This window comes from Hibiscus syriacus, unplaced genomic scaffold (assembly GCF_006381635.1).
Source record: "Hibiscus syriacus cultivar Baekdansim isolate YM2019G1 unplaced genomic scaffold, ASM638163v2 tig00111758_pilon, whole genome shotgun sequence".
In the NCBI taxonomy this organism is placed as follows: Eukaryota; Viridiplantae; Streptophyta; class Magnoliopsida; order Malvales; family Malvaceae; genus Hibiscus; species Hibiscus syriacus.
The window spans coordinates 796,877-822,000 of NW_024063170.1; the positions used below are offsets into that span (position 1 = coordinate 796,877).

General features: G+C 33.6%; 1 protein-coding gene and 3 pseudogenes across 1 annotated transcript; 3 read left to right on the plus strand and 1 right to left on the minus strand.

Annotated features, from left to right (window-relative positions):
* The window catches only part of LOC120169331, a 50,281-nt pseudogene extending 38,232 nt beyond the window's left edge, over positions 1–12,049 (minus strand).
* Positions 12,050–12,591: 542 nt separating this feature from the next.
* Positions 12,592–14,306, plus strand: LOC120169332 (annotated as a pseudogene).
* A 3,194-nt stretch (positions 14,307–17,500) lies between these two features.
* On the plus strand, positions 17,501–18,456 carry LOC120169375 (annotated as a pseudogene).
* Positions 18,457–21,233: 2,777 nt separating this feature from the next.
* Positions 21,234–22,620, plus strand: LOC120169231 (blue copper protein-like). Its single transcript, XM_039177428.1, has 4 exons — positions 21,234–21,466; positions 21,559–22,026; positions 22,142–22,359; positions 22,444–22,620. The coding sequence occupies exons 1-4, from the start codon at positions 21,286–21,288 to the stop codon at positions 22,603–22,605; spliced, it is 1,029 nt and encodes a 342-aa protein (XP_039033359.1). The 5' UTR covers positions 21,234–21,285; the 3' UTR covers positions 22,606–22,620.
* Positions 22,621–25,124: the final 2,504 nt, after the last annotated feature.

Genomic DNA, 25,124 nt, shown 5'->3' on the forward strand with positions numbered 1-25,124 from the left:
TTAAATCAAAATCTAAGTAAAGCTCGATCACTATTTCAACCTAGAACTAATCAAAACTAGTCATAAGTTCAAAAATCAATAAAATAGAGTTTTTAGAAAAGTTACCTTGAAAGATGAAGATTGGGTGGATTTTGATGATGTTTGCACGAAATTAATGATGCTAACAGGTTTAGGAGTTGAAAACTGAGTGAAATTCAACTTGAAACCGTTGATTTTGGGCAAAGATGAAAGTTGGGTTTGAGAGAGATAGGCGCACGGTGAGTGTTTAGAGAGATGAAAGTTTTGGCACAAATAGGGTTTTGGTGATTTTAAAACCAGAACTCGAAGTGGGTATCGATACCCTCATGGGGGTATCGATACCCATTCAAAGAGGGTATCGGTACCCATTCAAAGGGGGTATTGATACCTAGCATACAAAAAAGTTAAAAATATATATTTAAACACTCAAAATGCTAAATTAATTTGTTCTAGTGGTATTGGCAACTCATATTAAGAAAATTAACTATGTTGAATCAATCAAATCTATCCTTAAACATAATTTGAACATATAATTAATTTTCACTAAGAATCATAAACTCCCCCTAACTAATAGCAAAGAACACAATAAAAAAAATTATAAGCATTTTTCATTTAAAAGTGCTAAACTTATTTTAAACACTAAGTGAAGAAAGGTCAGTTAAACCTAATTCTCCCCTAAGTGTCCAAAATATTTCTTTATCTAAAGGTTTTGTAAAAATATCTGCTAATTGATGCAAAATATCAACAAATTCTAGAACTATATCTTCTTTAGCGACATGATCTCTAATGAAATGATGTCTAATTTCAATATGCTTAGTTCTAGAGTGTTGGATGGGATTTTTAGTGAGAAAAATAGCACTAATATTGTCACACTTGATAGGTATGGTACCTACTTCAATTCCATAATCTAAAAGTTTTTGTTTCATCCATAAAACTTTTGCACAACAACTACCGGCTGAAATGTATTCCACTTCAGTGGTAGATAATGCAACACAAGTTTTTTTCCTTGAAAACCATGAAATCAACATATTTCCTAAGAATTGGCAAGTACCAGAGGTGTTTTTCCTATCTATTTTGCATCCTCCATAATCCGCATTAGAGAAGGCATGCAAGCTAAAGTTAGAGTCTCTAGGATACCAAAGTCCTAAACTATGAGTGTCCTTAAGGTATCTAAAGATTCTCTTAACAGCTAGTAAATGTGATTCCTTAGGGCATGATTGAAATCTAGCACATAAGAAAACACTAAACATAATGTCCGGTCTACTTGCGGTTAGATAAAGCAAGGAGCCAATCATTGACCTATACAATTTAACATCCACACATTTACCTCATTCATCTTTGTCAAGCTTTGTAGAAGAACTCATTGGAGTGGCATGAGGTTTCCCATTTTCCAGTCCAAACTTCTTGAGCATATCCTTGACGTACTTAGCTTGATTGATGAAGATGTCATTTTTTCTTTGCTTGATTTGGAGTCCCAAGAAATATGAGAGCTCCCCCATCATGCTCATCTCGAATTCACTCTGCATAAACTTAGAAAATTATTGGCAAAGAACATCATTAGTATAACCAATATTATATCATCAACATAAATTTGAACTACTAACAAATCTTTACCTTTATGCTTTAAAAACAATGTAGTGTCAATCTTCCCTTTTGAAAAACCTTTTTCAATCAAAATATTTGACAATCTTTCATACCAAGCTCTAAGAGCTTGTTTTAATCCATAAAGTGCTTTTGTAATTTAAAAACATGATCTGTAAATTTTGAATCTTCAAAACCAGGAGGTTTTCCACATACACTTCTTCTTTTATAAAACCATTTAAAAATGCACTTTTAATATCCATTTGATATAATTTAAATTCATTGAAACATGCAAATGCTAATAACATTCTAATTGCTTCCATCCTAGCTACGGGAGTGTATGTTTCATCATAGTCTATGCCTTCTTCTTGAGTATAGCCTTGAGCAACAAGTCTAGCCTTGTTTCTCACTATATTACTACTTTCATCAAGCTTATTCCTAAATACCCATCTAGTACCTACAGTAGATTATTGCTAGGCCTTTCAACTAATGTTCATACTTTACTTCTCTCAAATTGATTTAACTCTTCTTGCATAACCATAATCCAATGTTCATCATTTAATGCTTCTTTAATATTCTTAGGCTCTATGCACGAGATAAATGTAACATAATTACATATATTTCTAAGAGAAGATCGAGTTGTTACCCCTTTGGATGGATCACTTATTATCTCACCATCTTTGCATAATTGTATTCTCTTGGGTAAGAGACTTCTCTTTCTTCAATGGTTGGATTTCTTGAGAACATCATAAGTTTCCTCATCTTTCGTTTCTTCTTTTGATGATGGTTCTCCAACGTCATGTCTAACGTCATTTGTGTTTACAATACCTACATCATCATTCACACAAGAATCCTTCCTCGGAAGGGGATTATCATCGAAAACAATATGTATAGACTCTTTTACCACAAAAGTTCTTTTATTAAATACTCGATAAGCTTTAGAATTTAAAGAATAACCCAGAAAAATTCCTTCATCACTTTTAGCATCAAATTTGCCAAGATTTTCTTTATCGTTGTTTAAACAAAACATTTACATCCAAAAGGATGAAAATAAATAATGTTAGGCTTTTTATTTTTGAAAAGTTCATATGGAGTTTTCTTCAAAATTGGCCTAATCATTACTCAATTAATAACATAACAAGCGGTATTTGTGGCTTCCGCCCAAAAATATTTTGGCAAATTGTTTTCACAAAGCATGGTTCTAACCATTTATTCCAAAGTTTGATTTTTCCTCTCAACAACACCATTTTGTTGAGGGGTTCTAGGTGCTGAAAAACTATGGCCAATACCATTAGAATTGCAAAAATCAGTAAATCCAAGATTTTCAAATTCAGTACCATGATCACTCCTAACACTAGTTATGGAGTAACCTTTTTCGTTTTGGATTACTTTTGAAAACGTGATGAATTTTTTTCTAATGTTTCATCTTTAGTACTTAAAAATAGAACTCAAGTATATCTAGAATAGTCATCTACCAATACAAAACAATATTGTTTTCCACCCAAGCTAATAGTTCTAATTGGCCCAAAAAGATCTATATGGATCAATTATAATACTCTACTAGTTGATACATCATTAATGGACTTAAAGAAAGTTCTTTGATGTTTTCCTTTAGCACAAGCATCACAGATTTTATCTTTATCAAATTTTAGCTTTGGCAGCCCTAATACTAAATCTCCTTGAATTAGTCTTTGTAAAATACTCATGCTAGTATGTACTAGTCTCCTATGCCATAACCAACTATTATGCTCATCCTTAGCAACTAGGCATAAATTAGTCATATTTATTGTATCTAAATGCACCATGTATATGTTTCCTATTCTATGACCAACAAGCATAATCCAATTAGATGCAATGCCGATTACTTTACAACTATTTGTTTCAAATATGACATTGTATCCTTTATCGCATAATTGACTAATACTCAATAGATTATGCTTTAACCCATTCACATATAGCACATTTTTAATTTGTATGAAAGAGGTATTACCTATAGTACTTATACCTTCAATGTGATCTTTTGAATTATCACCAAAAGTCACTTCCCCTCTATTTTTGTCGTTAAGCTCAATGAATCGGCTCTTGTCTCCGGTCATATGTCTTGAGCATCCACTATCAAGGTACCATGAGTTTTAACTTGTTTCTTGTGCCTTGTAGCAATGCTCCTTTTCCTGAGAGTTTTCTCTGATGGCCATGAAGCACAAGTTTGCCACTTCTTGTTTCTCTTCATCGAAACCTTCATCATCGCTCCATGTAGCCACATGAGCCTTGTGCTTCTTCTTGGATTGACCCTTTTGCTTTAATTGCGGGCAATCGTATTTGAAATGACTCGTCTTTTTGCACTCGTAGCAAATAATAGGGTCTTTCTCCTTCGGTTCATTTTTTAAGCCTTCGTTTCGTTTGAATTTTCTTCCTCGATTGGGCTTCATCAATTTTCTGAACCGTTTAGCAAATAATGCCATTTCCTCGTCATAGTCATCTTAATTTGAATCACTCTCATCTCTTGTGGATTTGAGAGCAACTCCCACGTTCTTCTTTTTCTCTGTCTCCTTCTTTGGCTCGTTAATTTTCTCGAGGTCTACTTCATCTTGAAGCATCACTTCATGAGTGAAGAGTGAACCAATTAACTCTTCAAGAGTTAAAGACTTTAAGTTCTTAGCCTCGATGATTGTCGTTTTATTTGATTGCCAAGCTTTCAGAAGAGAGTAAACTAACTTCCTTACAAACCTCTCGTTTGGAATGATTTATCCATATGATTTGAGACCATTGACAATCGTTGAAAATCTATCCGTCATACCTTTGATATCTTTATCTGGTTTCATCCTGAAATTTTCATAGCTATGAGTTAGGAGACTAATTTTAGATTCTTTTACCTCGTCTGTGCCTTCATGAGTGACTTGTAGTTTATCCCATATCTCTTTGGCGGTTGTAGAAGATGAAACCCTCCCATATTCATCCGGTCCAAGAGCACAAAAAAATAATATGGATAGCATTTGAGTTGAGCTGGAACAATCTTGTCTCTATTTCACTCCACGTTCTTGAATGAGCGAAAGGTATGATGTATCCATCTTCTATGATATTTCATACTCCCATGTCACTTCCTTGAATGAAGTACCTCATTCTATTCTTCCAATAAGCATAATTAGCTACATTGAAGAAAGGAGGCTTGTTGATGGGCATTGAATCAAGACCAAAGTTGAAGTTTGAAGTGGAGGCCATGATGACTTGATTATCGATATAACTCTTCCCAAATCGAATCAAGAGGTGATTAAACCTTCAAATGAGTTCAATCGAGTACTCAATTCCTCATGTAACGACTTCAAGAATCTTTAAGTAAACCTTGGGTCTCGATCAGATATTATTGATATAAGCACTCCCTGCAGTCTGACTATTTCTTTTATATACAACTCCACATACTTATCCATTGAGTAATCTACTCGACCTAGAATAAAATGAGTTATCTTGGTTAATCGATCTACAATTACCCATATGGAGTCTTTTTTACCTAGTGATAAAGGTATCCTTGAAACAAAATCCATTGTAACTCACTCCCACTTCCACTCAGGAATGAATATCGGTTGAAGCAATCTGGAGGGTGTTTGATGTTCAGCTTTCACTTGCTGACATGTCAAACATTTTTCCACAAACTCTGATACAACTCTTTTCATATCAGGCCACCAATAACGACTTTTTAAATCCTGATAAAATTTATTCTCGCCTGGATACATCGTCAAAGGGCTCTAATGTGCCTCATAAAGAATTCTTTCTTCAATTCATCATTATCGTGAATGAAAAGTCTTCCCCGATAATATAAACATCCATTGACTCTTATTTCGAAGTCTTTGGTCTCTTTCTTTTTGACTCGTGCCATTCTCACCAAGCATTTCTCATCTTGACCTTGTAGCTCTTTATCTAATCCAAAAACATTGGCTTTAAATTAAGCTTAGCAATCAAGGTATCATCCTCCTTTAATGACATATGTGCATCCAAAGCCCGGAGAGAGGCAAAAATCTTTTGGATTAGTGCATCCGGCTACCACATTCTCCTTTTCGAGATGATAATCGATAATTAGATCATAATCCTTAAAAAGCTCAATCCATATTCTTTGTCTCAAGTTTAATTCTTTCTAAGTCAACAAGTACTTTAGACTCTTGTAATCCGTATAAATATAGCACCGCTCACCATACAGATAATGACGCCAGATTTTAAATGAAAATACAACTACTGCCAATTCTAAATCGTGCGTCAGATAGTTTTTCTCATGATTCTTCAATTGTCTCGAGACATAAGCCATAACTTTTCCATCTTGCATCAGCACACACCCGAGTCCATTATGGGATGTATCACTCAAAACAACATAGCCTTTACCTTACTCATGTTGTACCACGGGGGCCTCTGTTACTATTCTCTTGAGCCTTTCAAAACTTTTTTGATATTTATCTGTCCAGACAAATGTCATATCCTTTCGTAACAACTTAGTTAGAGGCAACGCTAACATTGAGAAGTTCTTCACAAACCGTCTATAATAACCACCAATCCACTATAGCTTGGATCTTTTTAGGATCTACTATTATGCCTTTTGTGGAGACCATGTGACCAAGGAAAACAACTTCGGCTAACCAAAATTTTCACTTTGAAACTTTGGCATACAACTTCTTCTCGCGAAGTGTCTGAAGAACTACTAGAAGATGAGCATCATGTTCCTTTATTGACTTGGAATATACCAAAATTTCATCTATAAATACCACCATGAATTTATCCAAGTAAGGTTGGAACACTCAGTTCATTAAATCTATAAATGTTGCAGGAGCATTAGTCAAACCAAATGGCATCACCACAAATTCATAGTGCTCATACCGAGTCCGAAAAGTTATCTTTGAAAAATCATCTTCTTTGATCTTTAGCTGATGGTAGGGGTGTATTCGGTTCGGTTCGGTTCGGTTTTTTACCAAAAACTGAACCGAACCGAAATAAACGGTTTTTCAATATTTAAACCGAAACCGAATAGTTAAAAAACCGAAAAAACCGAAACCAGTTTTTTCGGTTCGGTTCGGTTCGGGTTTTTTAACGGTTCGGGTTTTTCGGTTTGGTTCGGTTCGATTTTTCGGTTTTTCAATGAAAAAATCACTTGAAACTATAATTTTTTTTACAAAAATTGCCTATTCGGTTCAATATGGAACAAATGGGTTCCATATGGAAAACCCAAACCGAACCGAATCAAAAAAATGAAGCCTTTAAACCGAACCGAAAACCGAACCGTTTAAAGCCAAACCAAACCGAACTGAACCATTTTACTCGGTTCGTGTCGGTTTTTCGGTTTTCTCGGTTTCGTTGCTCACCCCTAGCTGATGGTACCCTGACCTTAGGTCTATCTTAGAAAACACCGTTGCTCCTTTCAATTGATCAAACAAATCATCAATCCTCATAAGAGGATACTTGTTCTTTATTGTTACTTTATTTAACTGGCGGTAATCGATACATAATCGCATAGACCCGCCATTCTTTTTTACAAACAGCACAGATGCTCCCCAAGGAGAAACACTGGGTCTTACAAATCCCTTATCGAGTAACTCTTGCAGTTAGGCTTTTAGTTGTCTAAATTCATTCGGAGCCATCCTATATGGAGCCATAAAAACAGGTTCCTGTACCCAGGTGAAATCTACCTCACGATCTGAGGGTAATCCCGATAACTCCTTGGGAAAAACGTTCGAAAATTCTCTAACCGTGGGAATATCATTTACTCTAACTTCTGGTATTCGAGTATCTATCACATTGGCTAGAAAAGCTATATATCCTTTTGACATCATTTTCCTTGTAGTCATGGCTGATATCACATTTGATGTCGATTTCTACTTTTCGATGATCACTACGATTTCTGAACCTTATGCATTTTTTAGAAACAAGCGTTTCTTACGACAATCAACCCATCCATAATGTGAAGACAACCAATCCATGCCTAAAATGATTTCAAATTCATCGAAGGGAAACTCCATCAAGTTTGTCGGAAACACAATCCCTTGGATCTTTATAAGGCATTTTCTACAAACTCGACTTACTCTCGCACTGTGACCCATAGGCTTTACCGCTATCATCTCACTAACAATTGGTTATAAAGGAATTCCTATAGCTCTAACCAATTTTGCACTAATATATGAGTGTGTAGAACCAAGATAAAATAAAACAAATACAGGCTCATCAAAAAGATGGAAAATACTTGTTATGATTTCAGGGTCATCTCGATCCTCATTAGTCTTAATATTGTAAATTCTAGCGACTCCCCAAGTCTCTTGTCTCTGTATTGAATCCGATTATCCCCTGGATCTACCCATTCCTCTACTTCGATTTGAGGTTACCTCAAACTCATGTATGGCTCGATCACCTTGCTTCAGATTAAGGAACTTTAACAACATTGCCCATATGAACTGTTCACCCGCATACTTGTTCTTGAATTCTTCAAGAAAGAATTTCCAGGTCACTTGCTCTGGTGGTGCATACATCGTAGTATTTGACCACCATACTCGAACTGATTCTCTAAGTACAGATACATCTCCACCTAACTTTTTCAGATTCGAACAATGAAGACTTTCTAGCATTATTATAACATCATTTAGCCATAAGTCGACCTCCATAGGACCCTCACCTTTTTCTCCCCTTAACTCTGGATCTCTCAAGCTCTTCAGCTCTTTGGGGATCAATATTCTCGGTGCTGGAGGAACAGGGGGAGGTTGAAATCGAGTCCGTATGGCGTCAAAGGCTTGTATGAAAGTTCCAAACTCAGGCACTGAAATCCCCTGCTGTACAAGTGTACTAGCATTTTTAGAGGGGGAGGTTATTCACTATTAGCCTCATAACTTTCACTACCAGTTCCTTTTTGCATCTCTTGTTCCCCAGCTCTCCGCAAATTCGAAGATTCTGACATATATTATGACATACATAATAATAACATTACAATTAGTAAGGAGTGTAATCAATCACACTCCAATGACACCATACCAGTAACATTGACAATCTTTATGGCATGTAATCCCTTTTCTACTTTAAAATAAAACTAGTTTCGGCCGAGAATTGGCTAAACCTGTAGCTCTGATACCAATAAATGTAACACCCATCTCTTGTATACCTTTTTGTATACGAAATATAGATGTCACATCATCTGTAAAAGTAGTTCTTTATTTGAAAACCCGTAAAATTTTGTTTTTCGATCTCTTAAAACCAAACAATTTTTAATATAAAGCAAAATATTAATTGAAATCTGTTATGAAGTTCTATTTGATAACAATTCAGAGCATTTTTTATACTTTAATTACATGCCAAATAAATTTTCCAAAATAAACTGGATTGTCCTATTGTTATTGACGAGTCAACCTTAATTGATGATCACCGCTGTTACAACTGCACTCCTTACTCAGCTAATCCCTGTCTTTACCTACGCGTGAAATCAACACACGTTAAATATGTACTTAGTGAGACATAATATTGTAAAGAAACAATAATGTGTACTTAAGTATATTATAGTTATTTGGTTTCGAAATAGTTCATATCATCTATAAGGCTTAGATAATTCCCTATTATTAAAACCAACTTTGTTTCATACATTCATCATAAAAATTTTTGTATGTCCAACATACTTTTCTTTCTGTATATTTTTCCCATTTTTCTTTAGTAGTTAATTATTATTTTCATTTATGGCATCCTTTCATGCCTTATTGCACCGTTATGCATTTCATTTATGGCACCATTTCATGCCCTAATACACCATTATGCAGTTTAGTTATGGCATCCTTTCATGCCTTAATGCACCATTATGCATTTCAGTTATGGCATCCTTTCATGCCTTAATCCACCATTATGCATTTCAGTTATGGCATCCTTTCATGCCTTAAAATACCATTATGCATTTCAGTTATGTCATCCTTTTATGCCTTAATGCACCATTATGCATTTCAGTTTTGGCATCTTTTCATGCCTTAATGCACCATTATGCATTTCAGTTATGAATTCGGTTTAAAGTAGTTCATACTCTAAAACTCGTTCATAATATCATTTCCATGCATATAATGATAACATATTCAATACTATAAAACATACATTACTTTAAAACATTCTAATTTGAATCATTATGAATCTTCTTCATCTCAGATAATTACAATAAATGTACTCACCTGATAATCTCCGCTAATAAGATGTAGAGATGTCTAGTTAATCAACAACTTTATCTTTCCAATTTTTCTTGCTAGATTCAGGAGCTTGGTCATGATCTACCCAAGCATCCATTGAAGACATATATCATATCAAATGTTAGTATATTCCCTAACATTTATACTTTAATAATACTCAAAAGTACCATTATTTCAATTTTTATAACAATTCCAATCTATCTTATAGTTCTAGGCTCAATAGTATCGATACCCCTATCATGGTATCGATACTTCTATAATATGGTACTGATACCTTTCTCTCAGTATCGATACTACTACACTATGGTACTGATACTCCCTTTTGGTATCGATACCATTTTGGCATTCTGTCCATGGTATCGATACTTCCCCTTGTTAGTATTGATACCCCATCAATATCGATACCACTTACATCGGTATCGATACTGTCGTTACATTTTTACCCATTTACACCTATAGTATCGGTACTGTTCCATAAATACCGATACCATTTCCCAAATTTACCATTTTCAGCTTGATTTTCACTTAATTTTCAATTATTTCAATTTTCAATACCGGTAACATTTATACTTTAATAATACTCAAAAGTACCATTATTTCATTTTTATAACAATTCCAATCTATCTTATAGCTCTAGGCTCAATAGTATCAATACCCCTATCATGGTATCTATACTTCTATACTATGGTACCGATACCTTTCTCTTAGTATCGATACTACTACACTATGGTACCGATACTCCCTTTTGGTATCGATACCATTTTGGCATTCTGTTATCCATGGTATCGATACTTCCCCTTGTTAGTATTGATACCCCATCAGTATCGATACCACTTACATCGTTATCGATAATGTTCGTTACATTTCTACCCATTTACACCTATAGTATCGGTACTTTTCATCAATACCGATACCATTTCCCATATTTACCATTTTTCAGCTCGATTTTCACTTAATTTCCCCTCTAATCTTTTACTTTTACCTCCAAAAACTACTATTAAACCTCTTTACTAACCCAACTAACTTTACTTCATTTAGCTCTTATAACATAAAATCTCCATAGAACATCTCAACAAGAATCATATAACTTTTTTTAACATGTTTTTAATCATATTCAATGTTACAAATCTCTTATTCACTCCTTTGACAAGTTAATTCTACTAATAAACCTCAATAAAAACTCATATATCAACATATTATTCAAAAACCCATTTCTTGAAATCTCATATAAAACATCCACCACTTAGTTTTAATCTTCTTTAATCATTCCTTAAGCTTACATATCACTTAATGTTACAAGAGAAACCCAAAATTTAAAAGAATAACTAACTAAGTGAAGTTTACCATATGCTATGGAGGAGAGCACTACCCACATGAAGAAGAAGAAGAAGAAGAAGAGTAGAAATAGCTTAACTTTCTTCTTTTCCCCATTTAAAATCCCTAATAAGAAATATATTTTAAATTCATTTTCCCACTTAAAAGATCAAAGTACCCTATTAATTTATCTATTGTTACAAATTAGTATAAACACTATTCCAAATCATTTTCTCATATTTTACTACTTATTCAAATAAATCTTAAATTTTCAAACCTTTTTAATAAAGTCTCTAACCTGATATTTGGGGTATTACAGGTTTCCCATGATTCACTTCGAAAACTGACCTCGAATTCTCGACTATGACATCCCATACCTTAATGGTATGATCATAAGAACCGGTAACAAACAAATCGAAACTCATCGAACTACAATCGTCACACCGCACGTAATCCTTATGGCCCATCAAGTCCAAAACCATGCTTTCCCCAGTAACATCCCACATCTGGAGAGCAAATGGAGCTTATCAAGAATCAGAAACTTAACAAATCGAACCAGACGGGTATGAGACAGGAGATGACGAAGTGGGGTATGGGGTTTGACATCGAAGACTTGGATGAGACTAGAAAGATCAGAAGCACCTAAGAGGAGGTAGTCGAAACGGAAGGAAAGAGAAGATGATGGAGGAAGGGGAAACATCACCTTCAGAGAGGGATAGCGAGAAGAAGAGGGAAACAGAGGTGAAGTAGGCAGCGGCAAAATGGTGGGGCGGCGAAGGGAAAAATGAAAGGGAAGAGATGGAGGAGAAGAGGTTAGGGATTTGAGTGGACTTGAAAGAAGATTAGTACTTGGATTCTAGGGTTTGAGGAATGTCTCTCGGCTTGGGCTTTAGCTAGGGTTTGATTAAGAAGGTTCTTGAGATCATTGAGGTTTGTTATTCTGCTATGATTTCTGCCATTTTCCCTTCAGTCCCTCTCACTCTCCTGGAACCTGACCAGCAATTCTATAGTTTAATAATTAAATTAAAAAAATAAACTTTAATGACTAAAATAAGAGTGAGAAGATAGTTGAGTGATGAATAGCATAATATATCTAAACAATTAAAAAACATGTTTTTAATGTGCCACATGTCATGGTTATAGGGTTCTACGTCACTTTCCGTGACGGAAGTGGGTGAATCCGTTAACGGCAGAAAACATTACGTAATTAATCGAGAATTTTTAAATTTTATGTATGAAACTGAGAATAATGTATAGTTCATGTATGAATGAGGTAATTAACCTAATAAATAAAGGAAATAAAAGATAAAGCGACAGCGAATGGAGCTTGTGGCCGTTGATTAATATGCCATTTGGCTTTGTTTTGTTTTATTTATGTCCCCAAACAATTAAGCGAATGAAGTTGACTTGTTTTGTTCGTATGAAATATATAATACAGGCATATAGTTGAATATATATTTAATTGTTGGTAAAATTTTTATGGGAAATTAGTAAGTTGAAAATGGCGAGCTCAGTGGAGGAGAAGGAAATGGTTAGTGGCAAAGGGGAAGATGTTTGCTTGGAACTCCATGCTCCTCCTGGTTGGACCAAAAAGAGGTTTTTTCCCTTTAATAATCTAATCTTCTATTTTACAATGGATTCTTATCATTTGATTTTTTTTCTGGTTTGTATGCTTTACTTCAGTTAACTTACCTGTTAATTTCTCTAGGCTTCATTTAATTTTTTTTTCCATGGGTAGTTTATGGTGGAATTTAGGGAACTACTCATTATTTTAAAAAATAGGGTTAACTTGTTGTTCTTCTAAGATTAATGATGAATTGTGAGTAATTGTTCTAATTTAGGGTTGTTGGGGTGAAATTCCTGGGGTTGTCAATTTCTTGGAAGCCAAGCAGTAGTTATGGTTCTATAGGATTTTTTTGGATTTTTTCTCTCTGTAATTTCTGTTTTAAAATAATTTTAGGGGACGAATAAGTAAACAAATAAGAGAAGTGGGCATCCATGAAAAATTTAGTGATATTAGGTAGATGTGTGTTCATCTGTGAAATACTATGTTCATTATTAGTTCCCATTTTTTACTGTGATATCTAGCTTACGTTTTCATTAGGCATCTAAGGGATTGTTTGTTTACTTCAAAATGATTAAGCGCTGAATGATTCAAATGCTGAATGATTCAGAGGCTCTGTATGAATTAGTTCTAAATATGACATGCTATTTGATAATGGCTCTGAATCATTCAGAATGTACTTCTGTACTGAATCAGTCAACACTGAATCATTCAGAGGTGCGAAACAAACGCGCTAAATTCAGCGTTGAATGATTTCATTCAGAGGCAAACAAACAGCCCCTAAGATTTTCTGGTCTTGTATAAATCTTCTTCGGTCGATGAGCCGGTGCGAAATTAGGGTGTTGTTTTGTCTGCAGTTGATGCCGAAGAAAACCGGGACTCCTAAGAAAAACGAAACCACATTCGTTGCTCCCACAGGAGAGGAAATTAGTAGTAAGAGGCAACTGGAACAGTATCTTAAAGCAAATCCCAATGGTTCTGCTGTATCGGAATTCGATTGGGGTAAAGGCGAGACCCCAAGGAGATCGGCGAGGATTAGTGAGAAGGTAAAAGCAATGCCGACACCGGAAACTACTGAAACTCCAAGGAAATGAGGGAGAAAATCGTCGGCTTCGAAGAAGGATAACGAAGAACCGGAGACTGCCCCTGAAGGAACCAAGAGTAAAGACATTCATATGGAAGAGGCTGAAAATGAGAATAAAGACAAGAAACATGGAGAGGATGTTAATGTATCTACTAATATGAAAGAAGGTATGGAGAATGCTGAAGCAGTATCTGAAATGTTGAAGGACCCCCAAGATGGAGTTGATGTCGATGCTTTGGGTAAAGGATTCGAGGATGCAACCTCTGAGGTAAAGCTTCAACAACCAGTGGATGAAGCATAGAAAGGGCTTGGACCCGAGCAACATGACAGACCCGGCATAGACTTTATTACTGAGGAAATAAAAAACGAGGTAGTACGAGAAGACAAAGTGAAACACGAAAGTAACACCGTTGAATCCGGAGGAGCAATCAAGGAGACAGAATTGATAAAGTGCAACGAGGTACAAAACATAACGGGTGTCGACGGAAATAGCAAGAAAGCAGAAGAAGCAATTGGGAACGGTAGTAACGAAAGTAATGAGGTGGGCATGGTCAAGCCTGGAGTTTGATGGAGGATTGTTTAACTGATTGATCATTGAGACAACTTTCTATGCATTGTATGTGTCTGTAGATCAAATGTGTAGTTTCCAGTGATAGTGCAAATGGATGTGCATGTTTATGCTTGTGAACTATAAGGAATTATCTGATAGTCTTGCATATTGGCATGATCATCCCAATTGAATGATTCGCTTACTGTGCCACAACCTTTTTCTGTCTAACTTTTTTTTCTCACTAAACAGTGGAGATGGATGCAAAACGTGATTGCTTCTTCTTTTTAACTTTTCTAACTAAACAAATAGATGGGAAAAGTGATTACCTTACGTTGACCACTGCATTTTGTTCAACAAAAACAACCAATTCCTCCGTAATTAAATCTTGTTACTTTCATTTAGGGTTTAGGGCATTTTTCTCCGGCCAAAAGCTCAAAGTTGACCGCACCAGCACTGCTACCACGGCCCACCACTGTTGGAACCGCAAGCGCCACCGCACCTGGAACTTCAGGCTCCACTCCAGCACTCCTGGGACTTCAAGTCCTCCCTCGGCCAACTCAGCTTCATCCGTTGTTGCTTGTATTCATCACGTCCATTGCCTTGGCTTTCTTGTTCTGGTTATTCTAAACAAATTTGTTTGCATTAGTTTATTTGATATTTGAATAAACTACGTATTTAGTACATAAACTATCAGTTTTAATCTATTTTAGTATTTAAACTTTTAATTTTTCAAAATGTATATAACGTTTAGCTTTTATTTTGTTTTAATATCTTTCTGTTAAAAATTTAAAACGGGTGGTTTGCACGTGACACATTTTTTATGGGTAAATTGCACCAGTCATCACTTAACTATCTTCTCACTCTTATTTTTTTCACTAAAGTTTATTTTTTTAATTTAATTACTTAGCTTTCAAATTACTCTTAATTTAATCACTTTAATTTCAAATTTAATTTTCTTTATTTTTAATTATATATTAATAAAATAGTTAAAAATATAATGTCACAAAAATTATTAATAAAATAAATTAGAGTGATTAAAATAGGAGTAATTTGAAAGTTGAGTAGTTAAATTGAAAATTTTTAAACTTTAGTATTAAAATAAGAGTGAGAAAATAGTTGAGTGATGAATGATGTAATTTACTCAAAAGATGTAATGAGTTAAATTCTTAATGATGAGGTATTAACATGAAAAAAAATCTAAATGTTAGGTATGTTTTAAAAAAATTGAAAGTTGAGATGTTAAAACAAATTAAAATTGATAGTTTAAATATTAGACATGTAATTTAATTTTAATATTTTGTATTTAATAAATCGAGATGTTTTCCTGAGTATATGGATGCTATTTATCAAATTATAGGCTACTAATATGTTATCTTTTACTGTTGTTCAGCACCCCACAGTATCATTTTGATTGTAGTACTTTTTATCTTTTGCAAAAGAGTAAATGCAACCAACCTTAATTTTTGTTTTGTGGGGTTTAAGTATCGTATCCTTGAAAATTTTAAAATATATATATATATATATATATATATATATATATATATATATTCTCTTCTAAAACATCACGCACACCAATCAAAATATAATAGGTTGAGGCGGGACATCACGGGGTCAGAGGGAGCCTTGGTTTCAGTTAATTATTTTTTAAGTATTAATTAATATTAAAAAAATATTTTTAAAAAATAAATAATAAAAAATTATCAGGTCCCTTCAATAAAAATTATATTTATAAAAAATAAAAAATATTTTGACCCGCTATATTAAATTTCTAATTCCACCCTTGATAATGGAATAATCTGTTTTTCTTTTCCCCCTTTTAGGGTAATATTTTCTAAAATTCCTATTGTAAAATGAAAGACCTTTATATATAATTGTTGGCATCTAAATTTGAATCGGATATCATAGATGTCCGTTACGAGAACAATACTGTTTCCAATTAAACTTTTCTTCACTCATAATATAATAATTTAAACTTTTAATCTCTTTTAAGAAATCTAGCATTTCTTGTATTCTATTTTCCCCATTTTGATAATTTCTTCAATCTTTGATGTCGGAGTGCTATAAAGAAAGTAGTGGGAAGGGGGCCATTGTTCAACAAAACCCAGTCGGTTCCCGTGTTGAAAGTCCAAGCATTCAAGGATGGTTAACTGAGCAACTCTTTTTCCTTTGTTTTTACTTTGGTTCAATTTTGATGTTAATCCCTTTACTTTACTAAAATTTATATTTTTATTTGATCATTCACTTTTTTATAACGTTATCTATAGGTCCAAAATAATATGCTTATTAGTTGTTTTCATTAAAGTGATGTCATGAACTTTATTTTAAAAACACATTTGGGTAAATTATGCATTCAATACCTAAACTATCAATTTTGGTCCATTTTAGTATCTAAACTTTTATTTTTTAAAAAAAATCAATTATAACGTTTAGTTTTCATTTCATTTTAGTACACCGCTGTTAAAAACTTAACGTATTTAGTACTTAAACTATTAGTTTTAGTCCATTTTAGTACCTAAAATTTCAATTCTTTTTAAAACTTAACGTTTAATTTTGACTGGAGTATTAAAATGAGACAAAAACTAAAGTTTTTAATGGCAGGTACTAAAATGAAACAAAAACTAAGCTTTATGTATATTTTTTTAAAAGTATAGGTACTAAAACATACCAAAATTGATAATTTAAGTACTAAATGTGTAATTTACCCAAAAATGTTATACATTAAGTTAATTTATAAATTTATTTCTAAAATATATGTTTCATTTTTAGCGTTCCATTGACCTGTTTTTAAAATTGTATACCTATAATCACGGGTTCAAGCACTAGTGACTGTAATAGGATGATTGAGTGTTTATTGTCAAATGGTTAAGATTATTTAGAACATATACTAATTCGTAATCACCTTAGCTTAATAAAAAAAATTGTATGACCTATTTGTAATATAATAAATAATTGAGTCTTATGATGCAATTTACCCTTAAATATATTGGTAAAGCATGTGACTGACTCTTCGTAATTAACACAGTCCGGATTTGTACCTATGCCAATGTGGATGCCATTAAACAACCACCCCACCCATACCCTAAATCAGTAAACTATTGATAGTCATCCGTCACACATGGGAAATGACCTTTAATAATTGACCCTTTCTTTTCTCCATCATCTTCCTACAAACTTCGTTATTCTCTATATATACAATCTATTAGGGAAGACGAGGACTCACAATTACAGCTCAAACTGAGAGATCTACTGGGGGTGACTGTAGCAAGAGGACACAGCAAAATATTCAGATAAAAAAAATGGGTGAGAAAATCAGCATGGCTGCATTTCTTCTACTTTTGGCTGCAAATCTGTTGCAGAGTACGTATGGTACAACTTATACGGTGGGGAGACTCCACTGGTTGGGTCATCCCTTCCAGTAATTCAGATTTCTATGATAATTGGGCCGACAATAAGAGATTCGTTGTTGGTGATGTTCTTGGTGAGTTTCTTAGCTCAAGATTCGTTTTTTAATGGAAGATTTTAACTGGATTTTGATCATTAGAGTACATGTTGCTTACTGTTTTTTTTTTTTTTGCTTTTTTTTTCGCAGTGTTTAATTTTACTACCGGAACACATAATGTTGCCGAGGTGACCGAAGCTGCTTACGACTCTTGCAACGCTGCTAATCCTATATCTACGTTGAGCACCGGACCGGCGAGAATTACCCTCAACAGGACCGGTGATCACTACTTCATTTGTGCTGTCCCCGGTCATTGTTCCGCCGGCCAAAAGCTCAGCGTTGAAGTCAGAAATGGCACCCGCAACACCACTGCTCCCACAACTAGTCCTAGACCCGCTCCCACCATTCCTGGAGCTCCGAGCCCCACAACCACCACCACTCCTGCAACTCCAAGCCCCACCGCCACACCTACAACTCCGACAGCCGCCGGACCTGGGCCGTCGGGAACTCCTGGGTCCAACTCAGCTTCATCCATTGCTGCTACTCTGCCTCCTTTCTTATTCCTGTCCGTTGCCTTGGTTTTGTCGTACTGAATATGTTGACCATTTTGCCCTTGTTTTGTTTGTGTCATGTTATGTCAGTTTAGAGTTGATTCGTTTAATTATGAGAGTGATCATATTTGTAGTGTTAATTCGTATCTGAATAAAATCTCTTGATTCATTTTCTGGATACGTCACTTCGTTTTACTGTTGTTTAACAACAAACTCAACCTAATATCACTAAATCATTTACCAAAGAAATAACAAACTGGTAGTTGTTTTTCTGGGTTTCAACAAGACAAGTATAGATATAACAAACATGCAATTTCTTGGTTAATTGGTTCAGTAAATCTGTGTTGAACTAGTATACATTTGAAGGGTGACGTCAAGTTTTAGTAATGCTGAGCTTTCTGAATGGAGCCGTGGTGGGTGAAGATGTGCAACAAAGTCCTTTAATGGAGGAATTAATGCAAATAAAAACAAAACAAACCCCATTCGAGCCGGATCAATATATTTTTAAATTCAAATCTAATTTGATTTAAAATGTTCATATCAAGGGTCTCCAAATTGACTTACCGAAAGTTCTGATGCAATTCGTGTTTGAACCTTGACAACTAACTATTTATGATGAAATTGGACTTTTGTAATTTCTAACCACACCAAACCCCAAGATTTGCGCACAAATTTTAACAATGAATTTTTTAAAAATTGGATAGAAGATGGAATTAGCTTTGGTTATCGATTCACTTGATTAAATTAATTTAAATACAATTATGAAGTGTGATAAGATCATATTTTATTGAGATCATATTTCTTAATCACGTTATTAAGAATTATTCTAAAAAATAAGGGTAAATTTTGTGTTTAGTATTTAAATTATTAGTTGTGGTCCATTTTAATATTTAAACTTTCAAAAATTTTAAAGCCATACCTAAAGTTTAATTTTTATTTCATTTTAGTACTCTGTCGTTAAAAACTTTAGTTTTTGTTTTATTTTAGAACGCCGTTTAAAATTTAACATTATATTTTAAAAGAATTGAAAGTTTGGTAGACAAAAACTGATATCTTAGGTACTAAACGTATTAAGTTTTTAACGGTGGGTATTAAAATGAAATTAGGTATAATATTTTAAAAAATTAAAAGTTTATATATTAAAATAGACCAAAAAGTCTATGTACTAAATATGAGTTTACCCAAAGAATAAAGGTTCGATCGTCCATTTATACGCGTGAATGAAGTTTATTATTAGTCGTTTATTTATTAGACTATATAACTTCTATTATAAAATTAATAGAAAAAAAGATCAAATGTTTTAGTTAGACCTTAATTTCATTTTGAAATTTGTACCAGCTTTTTCTCACCCAAAGGACTCTTAACCTGTTCAATAGATTTCTAGAACAATTGTTATTAAATTTTAATTTATTCGATTTAGTTAATTAATGAATATAAAAGAAATCAAAACAAATCGAAAAGTAAACAAGAATGTAGAAAATGTGTAGTTTCCGTAGTAGTCAAGTCCATTACGCACATTCGCCGCTGGTCAACGGTCGAATTTTTCTCATTTTCAACTTCTAATACCAACCAATAATCACTCAACCTTCCTCCAAAAACCTATTGTCCTTCTCTTCGCCTCTTCTTTGCTTTTACCAAGGGACATTTTATGACGTTTGTTAAGAATTTGAAACTAAATAAATATTTAATGTGATATTAATATAAAATAAGATATAAGTCAAATATAAGATTTAATTTTATTTATCTTCACATATAAGAGAAATAAATATTTTATTATAAACTTAGAGATCATTAAGAATATAAATACACGATATCTCATGTATCTATAACTCGATATATATATATTCAAAAATTCGATATATCTCAAAATACTCTTTCAACACCCTACAGAATCATCCCTTCTACAAGTGACACCCCAAAATTACATAAATCTAAAAAGGATTACATATTTTGAAAATAATTTTCTCATCATTTTAAAAGTTAAGATTTAGTCCATATTTATAAAGTTCAATACTTAATCATCAAAAAATTTAATTCAATAATATTTTTTTTGTTTAAAATAATAATTTACTTATTATTTTATCGAATTGCTGAGTAATCTTTAACCACTAAAATTTTAATAAACTCTAACTTAAGTACAAACTAAATTTAAATGGATATCTAACAATATCAATAATTTGATCGATCAATGTCTCCTTGATAATATGATTGATTTTTGAAATACAAAATCAATATTAATATCAGTCTGAATTTTTTTTATCTAAATTCATATATTAATAAGATTTAAAAAATCACATTATGTACTGGTCACGGGTATGAAATTATTACCTTTTTGAATTGAGCTTCTTAATTACTACTCCATTATACGACTTAATCCTTATAACACTGCATCTTACCTGTTCTTCCAAATAAGTTGACTTATTCCATCATAATTATTATTTATTAATAAAAAATTATACATTTCTCTTTTTAAGAAAAATATATCTTATTCGAACGCAATTATAAAAATATGTATGAATATTAATTTAAAAAAATATTATTTCTCATTTTTAACATTTAAATTTTTCTCTCTTTTAAATTTCCATACAAAAGTCTACATATTTGGTCCACTCTATTACCAAAAGAATATTATTTAATTCTTTTTTAGCTAATAATAATAGTAAATTACTTTATGTACAAAGTATAAAACCTTTCATAGACTTCAACAAATCAAACTAACAAGACAAAAAATAAAATAAAAAGTCTTCGGCTTTAGCTATAATTCCACGCGGCCAAAAGTCCCAAAACTCGGCGAGTTTGCACTACTTCCCAACTAAAATTCTATGCGTTGATCTTGTAGACCGGCATATACACGTGTCATCCATCCAACGCTTAACATCCCTCCCCGTTACGTAAGCCTTCTTGCCTATTAATGTGAGGCCAGGAAGAACAATTAAAGCAAAAAATAGTCTCTCTGAAACAGAGTAAGAACAGGGACGACCTGAATATTTAGAACACAGAGGGAAAGATGGAAAAAAGATTAAATATAGTGTTTATTGCAACCTTGGCCATTGCAGCTTTGTTCCAGAGCTCGTTGGCACAAAGAGATTACGTTGTTGGCGATGCTTTAGGCTGGGTTATTCCTCCAGGTTCCTCTACTTATCCCACATGGGCAGCAAACAGGACTTTCGCAGTCGGCGATACACTCGGTAAGTTATTAGGAAAAAGAAGAGAGTCTTTTTGCTTGATTTCGTCTGTTTTTTGGGAGTTGGTTGATGGTGTATTGTGTTGTTTTTGGCAGTGTTTAATTTCATTAATGGAGCGCACGATGTCACGAAGGTGACGAGGGCTAACTATGATTCTTGCAATGGTGGGAATCCTCTTCTTATGTTTTCGAATAGCCCTGCGAATGTTACCCTCAACGAAACCGGTAGTCATTACTTCATCTGCGCGTTTTCCGGCCATTGCAGTGCCGGTCAGAAACTGGCGATCAACGTTAGTGCTTCTGGTTCGTCTCCGGCTCCTCAGCCGTCAACCGCCGCTCCTCAGCCTTCTCCGCGTCCTCAACCTACCATTCCACCAGCTCCTAGTCCTAGTCCTATGCCGTCTACCCCTGCTCCAGCGCCTCAAGGTGTTTCGCCGGCACCTGTATCTGGTCCGACGACTTACACTGTTGGAGATACCTCGGGATGGGTTGTACCAACTAACGGTTCTTCGATGTACCAAACATGGGCTAATGACAAGAACTTCATGGTCGGAGACATTCTAGGTATGAATTTGAAAGAGTTGAAAACACCTGTGATGAACTTGGATTTTGCATACTCTTTTACGTGATTTAATCCAAAGTCAATTTTGGGTTTTGATTATTAATATCAATTATGCAGTTTTCAACTATGTTACTGGTACCCATGATGTGCTCGAGGTATCGAGAGCAGCTTATCAGCCATGCAATGTAACCAATCCAATTTCAAACTGGACCACCGGACCAACAAGAGTCACTCTCAGGACGCCCGGCGACCACTACTACATCTGCGGCGTCCCCGGCCACTGCTCTGCCGGGCAACGGCTGGCTATCAATGTCTCCACCAGCTCCACAGCAACCCCGCCATCCTCTTCCTCGCCTTCACCATCACCATCCATGGCAACACCGCCATCCTCTTCCTCACCATCACCGTCATCGGCTACACCACCATCCTCCACCAACGGCCCCTCTTCTCCCACCAATCCTTCATCTCCCGCCGGAGATAATAATGCCACTCCACCGGCGCCGGGCACCTCAGCAGCATCTCTGGCTTCTGCGAGTCTCTCAGCTACTTTCGTGTCTCTGATTGTAGTTTTCTTCATGTAATTTAAATATAGTGTTAGCTAGTAAGTAAATTAGAATTAACGTGTGAGCCTTCATTGTTTTTGCCTTATAGATTTGAGATTTTGAAATGACGATAAAGAGTTTGTTTTCCTTTTACAGATCATCAGTTACGATTTTAATGTTATGCACATTTTCCCGATAATTTATCAGGTTTATGAATAATTCTTTTAATTTTCTTTTTCTTGGTCCTCGCTACTCCTAGCATTATAGGATTGATGGTAAGTGTTGAAAATAATGCCAATTTGGTCCCAAAAATATTACGTCTTTATTTGGTTACCTAATTCAAAAAAAAAAGAAAAAAAAGGGAAAAAAAGAAAAAAAAAGGGAAAAAAAAGAATCGTGATTAAAGTTAATGTATACTCTTTTGAAATATTGATGTAAAATTTGAGTTTTTATATATTTATATATGTTTGTATTTTTCCTTTTGTCTAATTCAATCTGTTTATTATTGAATTTTTTATTTTTTTTAATTTTGATTCATTATTATTTAAAATTTTTTATGGATAAAAATATAAAAAATTATTTTAAAATCCTTCAAGAAAATAATTTTTAAACATATATTTTATAAAATTTAATTATTTAAAATGTAAAAAAATAATCATGGTTAAAAGTTTAAAAGTTTTAACTTTTCAAAAGTCAATAACAGACCGAATTAGTGAGACATAAGGAGTATATTTTTATATTTTAAGAATAATGTTAAATTAAGGATATGTAATTTGTATTAATTTTCTCTCCAAAATAGATTTTAGTGTATCTCTTATAGTGATGTCTTATCCAATGATTTCTTGTTGTCTTCTCTTGATTTTCTCTCAGAATAAATGTATAACGTTTCTTTTTTGTTTGCTTTTATGATACACATTTTTTTATGGTATGATTTTTTCAATTGTTATGATAATTTGATATTTTGTATTATATTCATCAAGTTGTATCTCTTGATTAGGAAAGATTCACGATCTTTTTGTAGTAAGATCTCATTTTATGACATTTTATCGATGCATTTAGAATTGACAGTTTATCGATGCATTTAGAATCGTTTGTGGAATAATCTATCATATTGGTTCTCAAACTTTCAGATTGAGTCTCAATCTCCTCGCCTATATCAATGAAAAAACATTTTATATAAAAGGCTAAACTACATATTTAGTTATCTAACTATCTATTTAGTTATCCAACTGTCATTTTGATTTCATTTTGATCATCCAACCTTTTTTTTAATCATCACTGACATTATATTTCGTTTTATTTTGATCACATGCAATTAAAAAAAATTAACGTTGATGTTGATGTGTCATCATAAGATAATATCATCATTAAAAAAGATTTATGTCACATCAACAATTATTTTAGTCTTTTAACAACAAATGACCAAAATAAAATCAAAACATAACTTTAGAAATAATTTTAAAAAAATAGTTAGATAACCAGAATATAACTAAAGTAATAATAGGGTGACTAAATTTGTGTTTTATCCTATATAAAACTAAGATAAAACAATTAAATCTAAGGGTGTTCTTCTTTATTTAATTTTTTATTTGCTTATTTATGCATTACATGTGACATAAACATTCTTCGACACCTTAGACTATACTTGAATATCGATGTGTTGTCATCCACTTGTATACTATATGATATTCAAGTATAACCTATGAAATCACATCTTTACTTAGTTTAATTCATGCAATTGTTATGTTTCTCATTGTTAAAGTAAGTCTGCATATCATTAGCATTCAATAGTTAAGCGTGTAGCATGTTACTATTGCATTTTTAGTTCATTATATCTCTAAACATATGTTTCCATGCTTTACATAGGTATATTGGAAGCTAAAGCAACTTATGGTAGCTCATGAACATAGAATACGAGCTTTGGCAGTTCATGTTAGCTCGTGAACATGTTATGCTAACTCACTTAGCTTAAGGAAGCTCAAAGGAGATTAATGGAGCTTAAAGGTTAGCTAAAGGAAATAGAGGGGAGCTGAACCTAGTTGGAGTGCAGTTGAGGACTTAAGTAACTAAGCTGAAGACTAAAAGCAGCTGGAGTGACATTAGCTACCTAAAACTCACCTAGCTAGCTACCTAAGTACTTACCTTGGTGCTATGCACGAATCACATACTGTTGCGTGTGTGATGTACTATGTTATGGAACGCAAATATGTGTAAGTATACACAATCGAACAAGTAATATAGTAGTGAGTGAGTATCATCTCCACAGACATTGGAGGGACTTCGAGTAAAGCTTAGGCACTATTCTAGATTAACTAAATACAGATAGTATACACAATTGATTAAAAAAGCTGTAGCAAATGGTATGTATAAGGAGTATGAAAATGATGTTGCAAGAATTAAAATGAAATGATATGACAAATAGTGGCGAGTATTGTGGCAATTAAGTAAAGAATGTTGTGGCAATTAAGTAAAGAATGCTACGGCAAAAATAAATTGATCTTTGGAGAATGAAATAAAACTTGACAACCTCACACAATCAAGCTTTCATAGGGGTAATT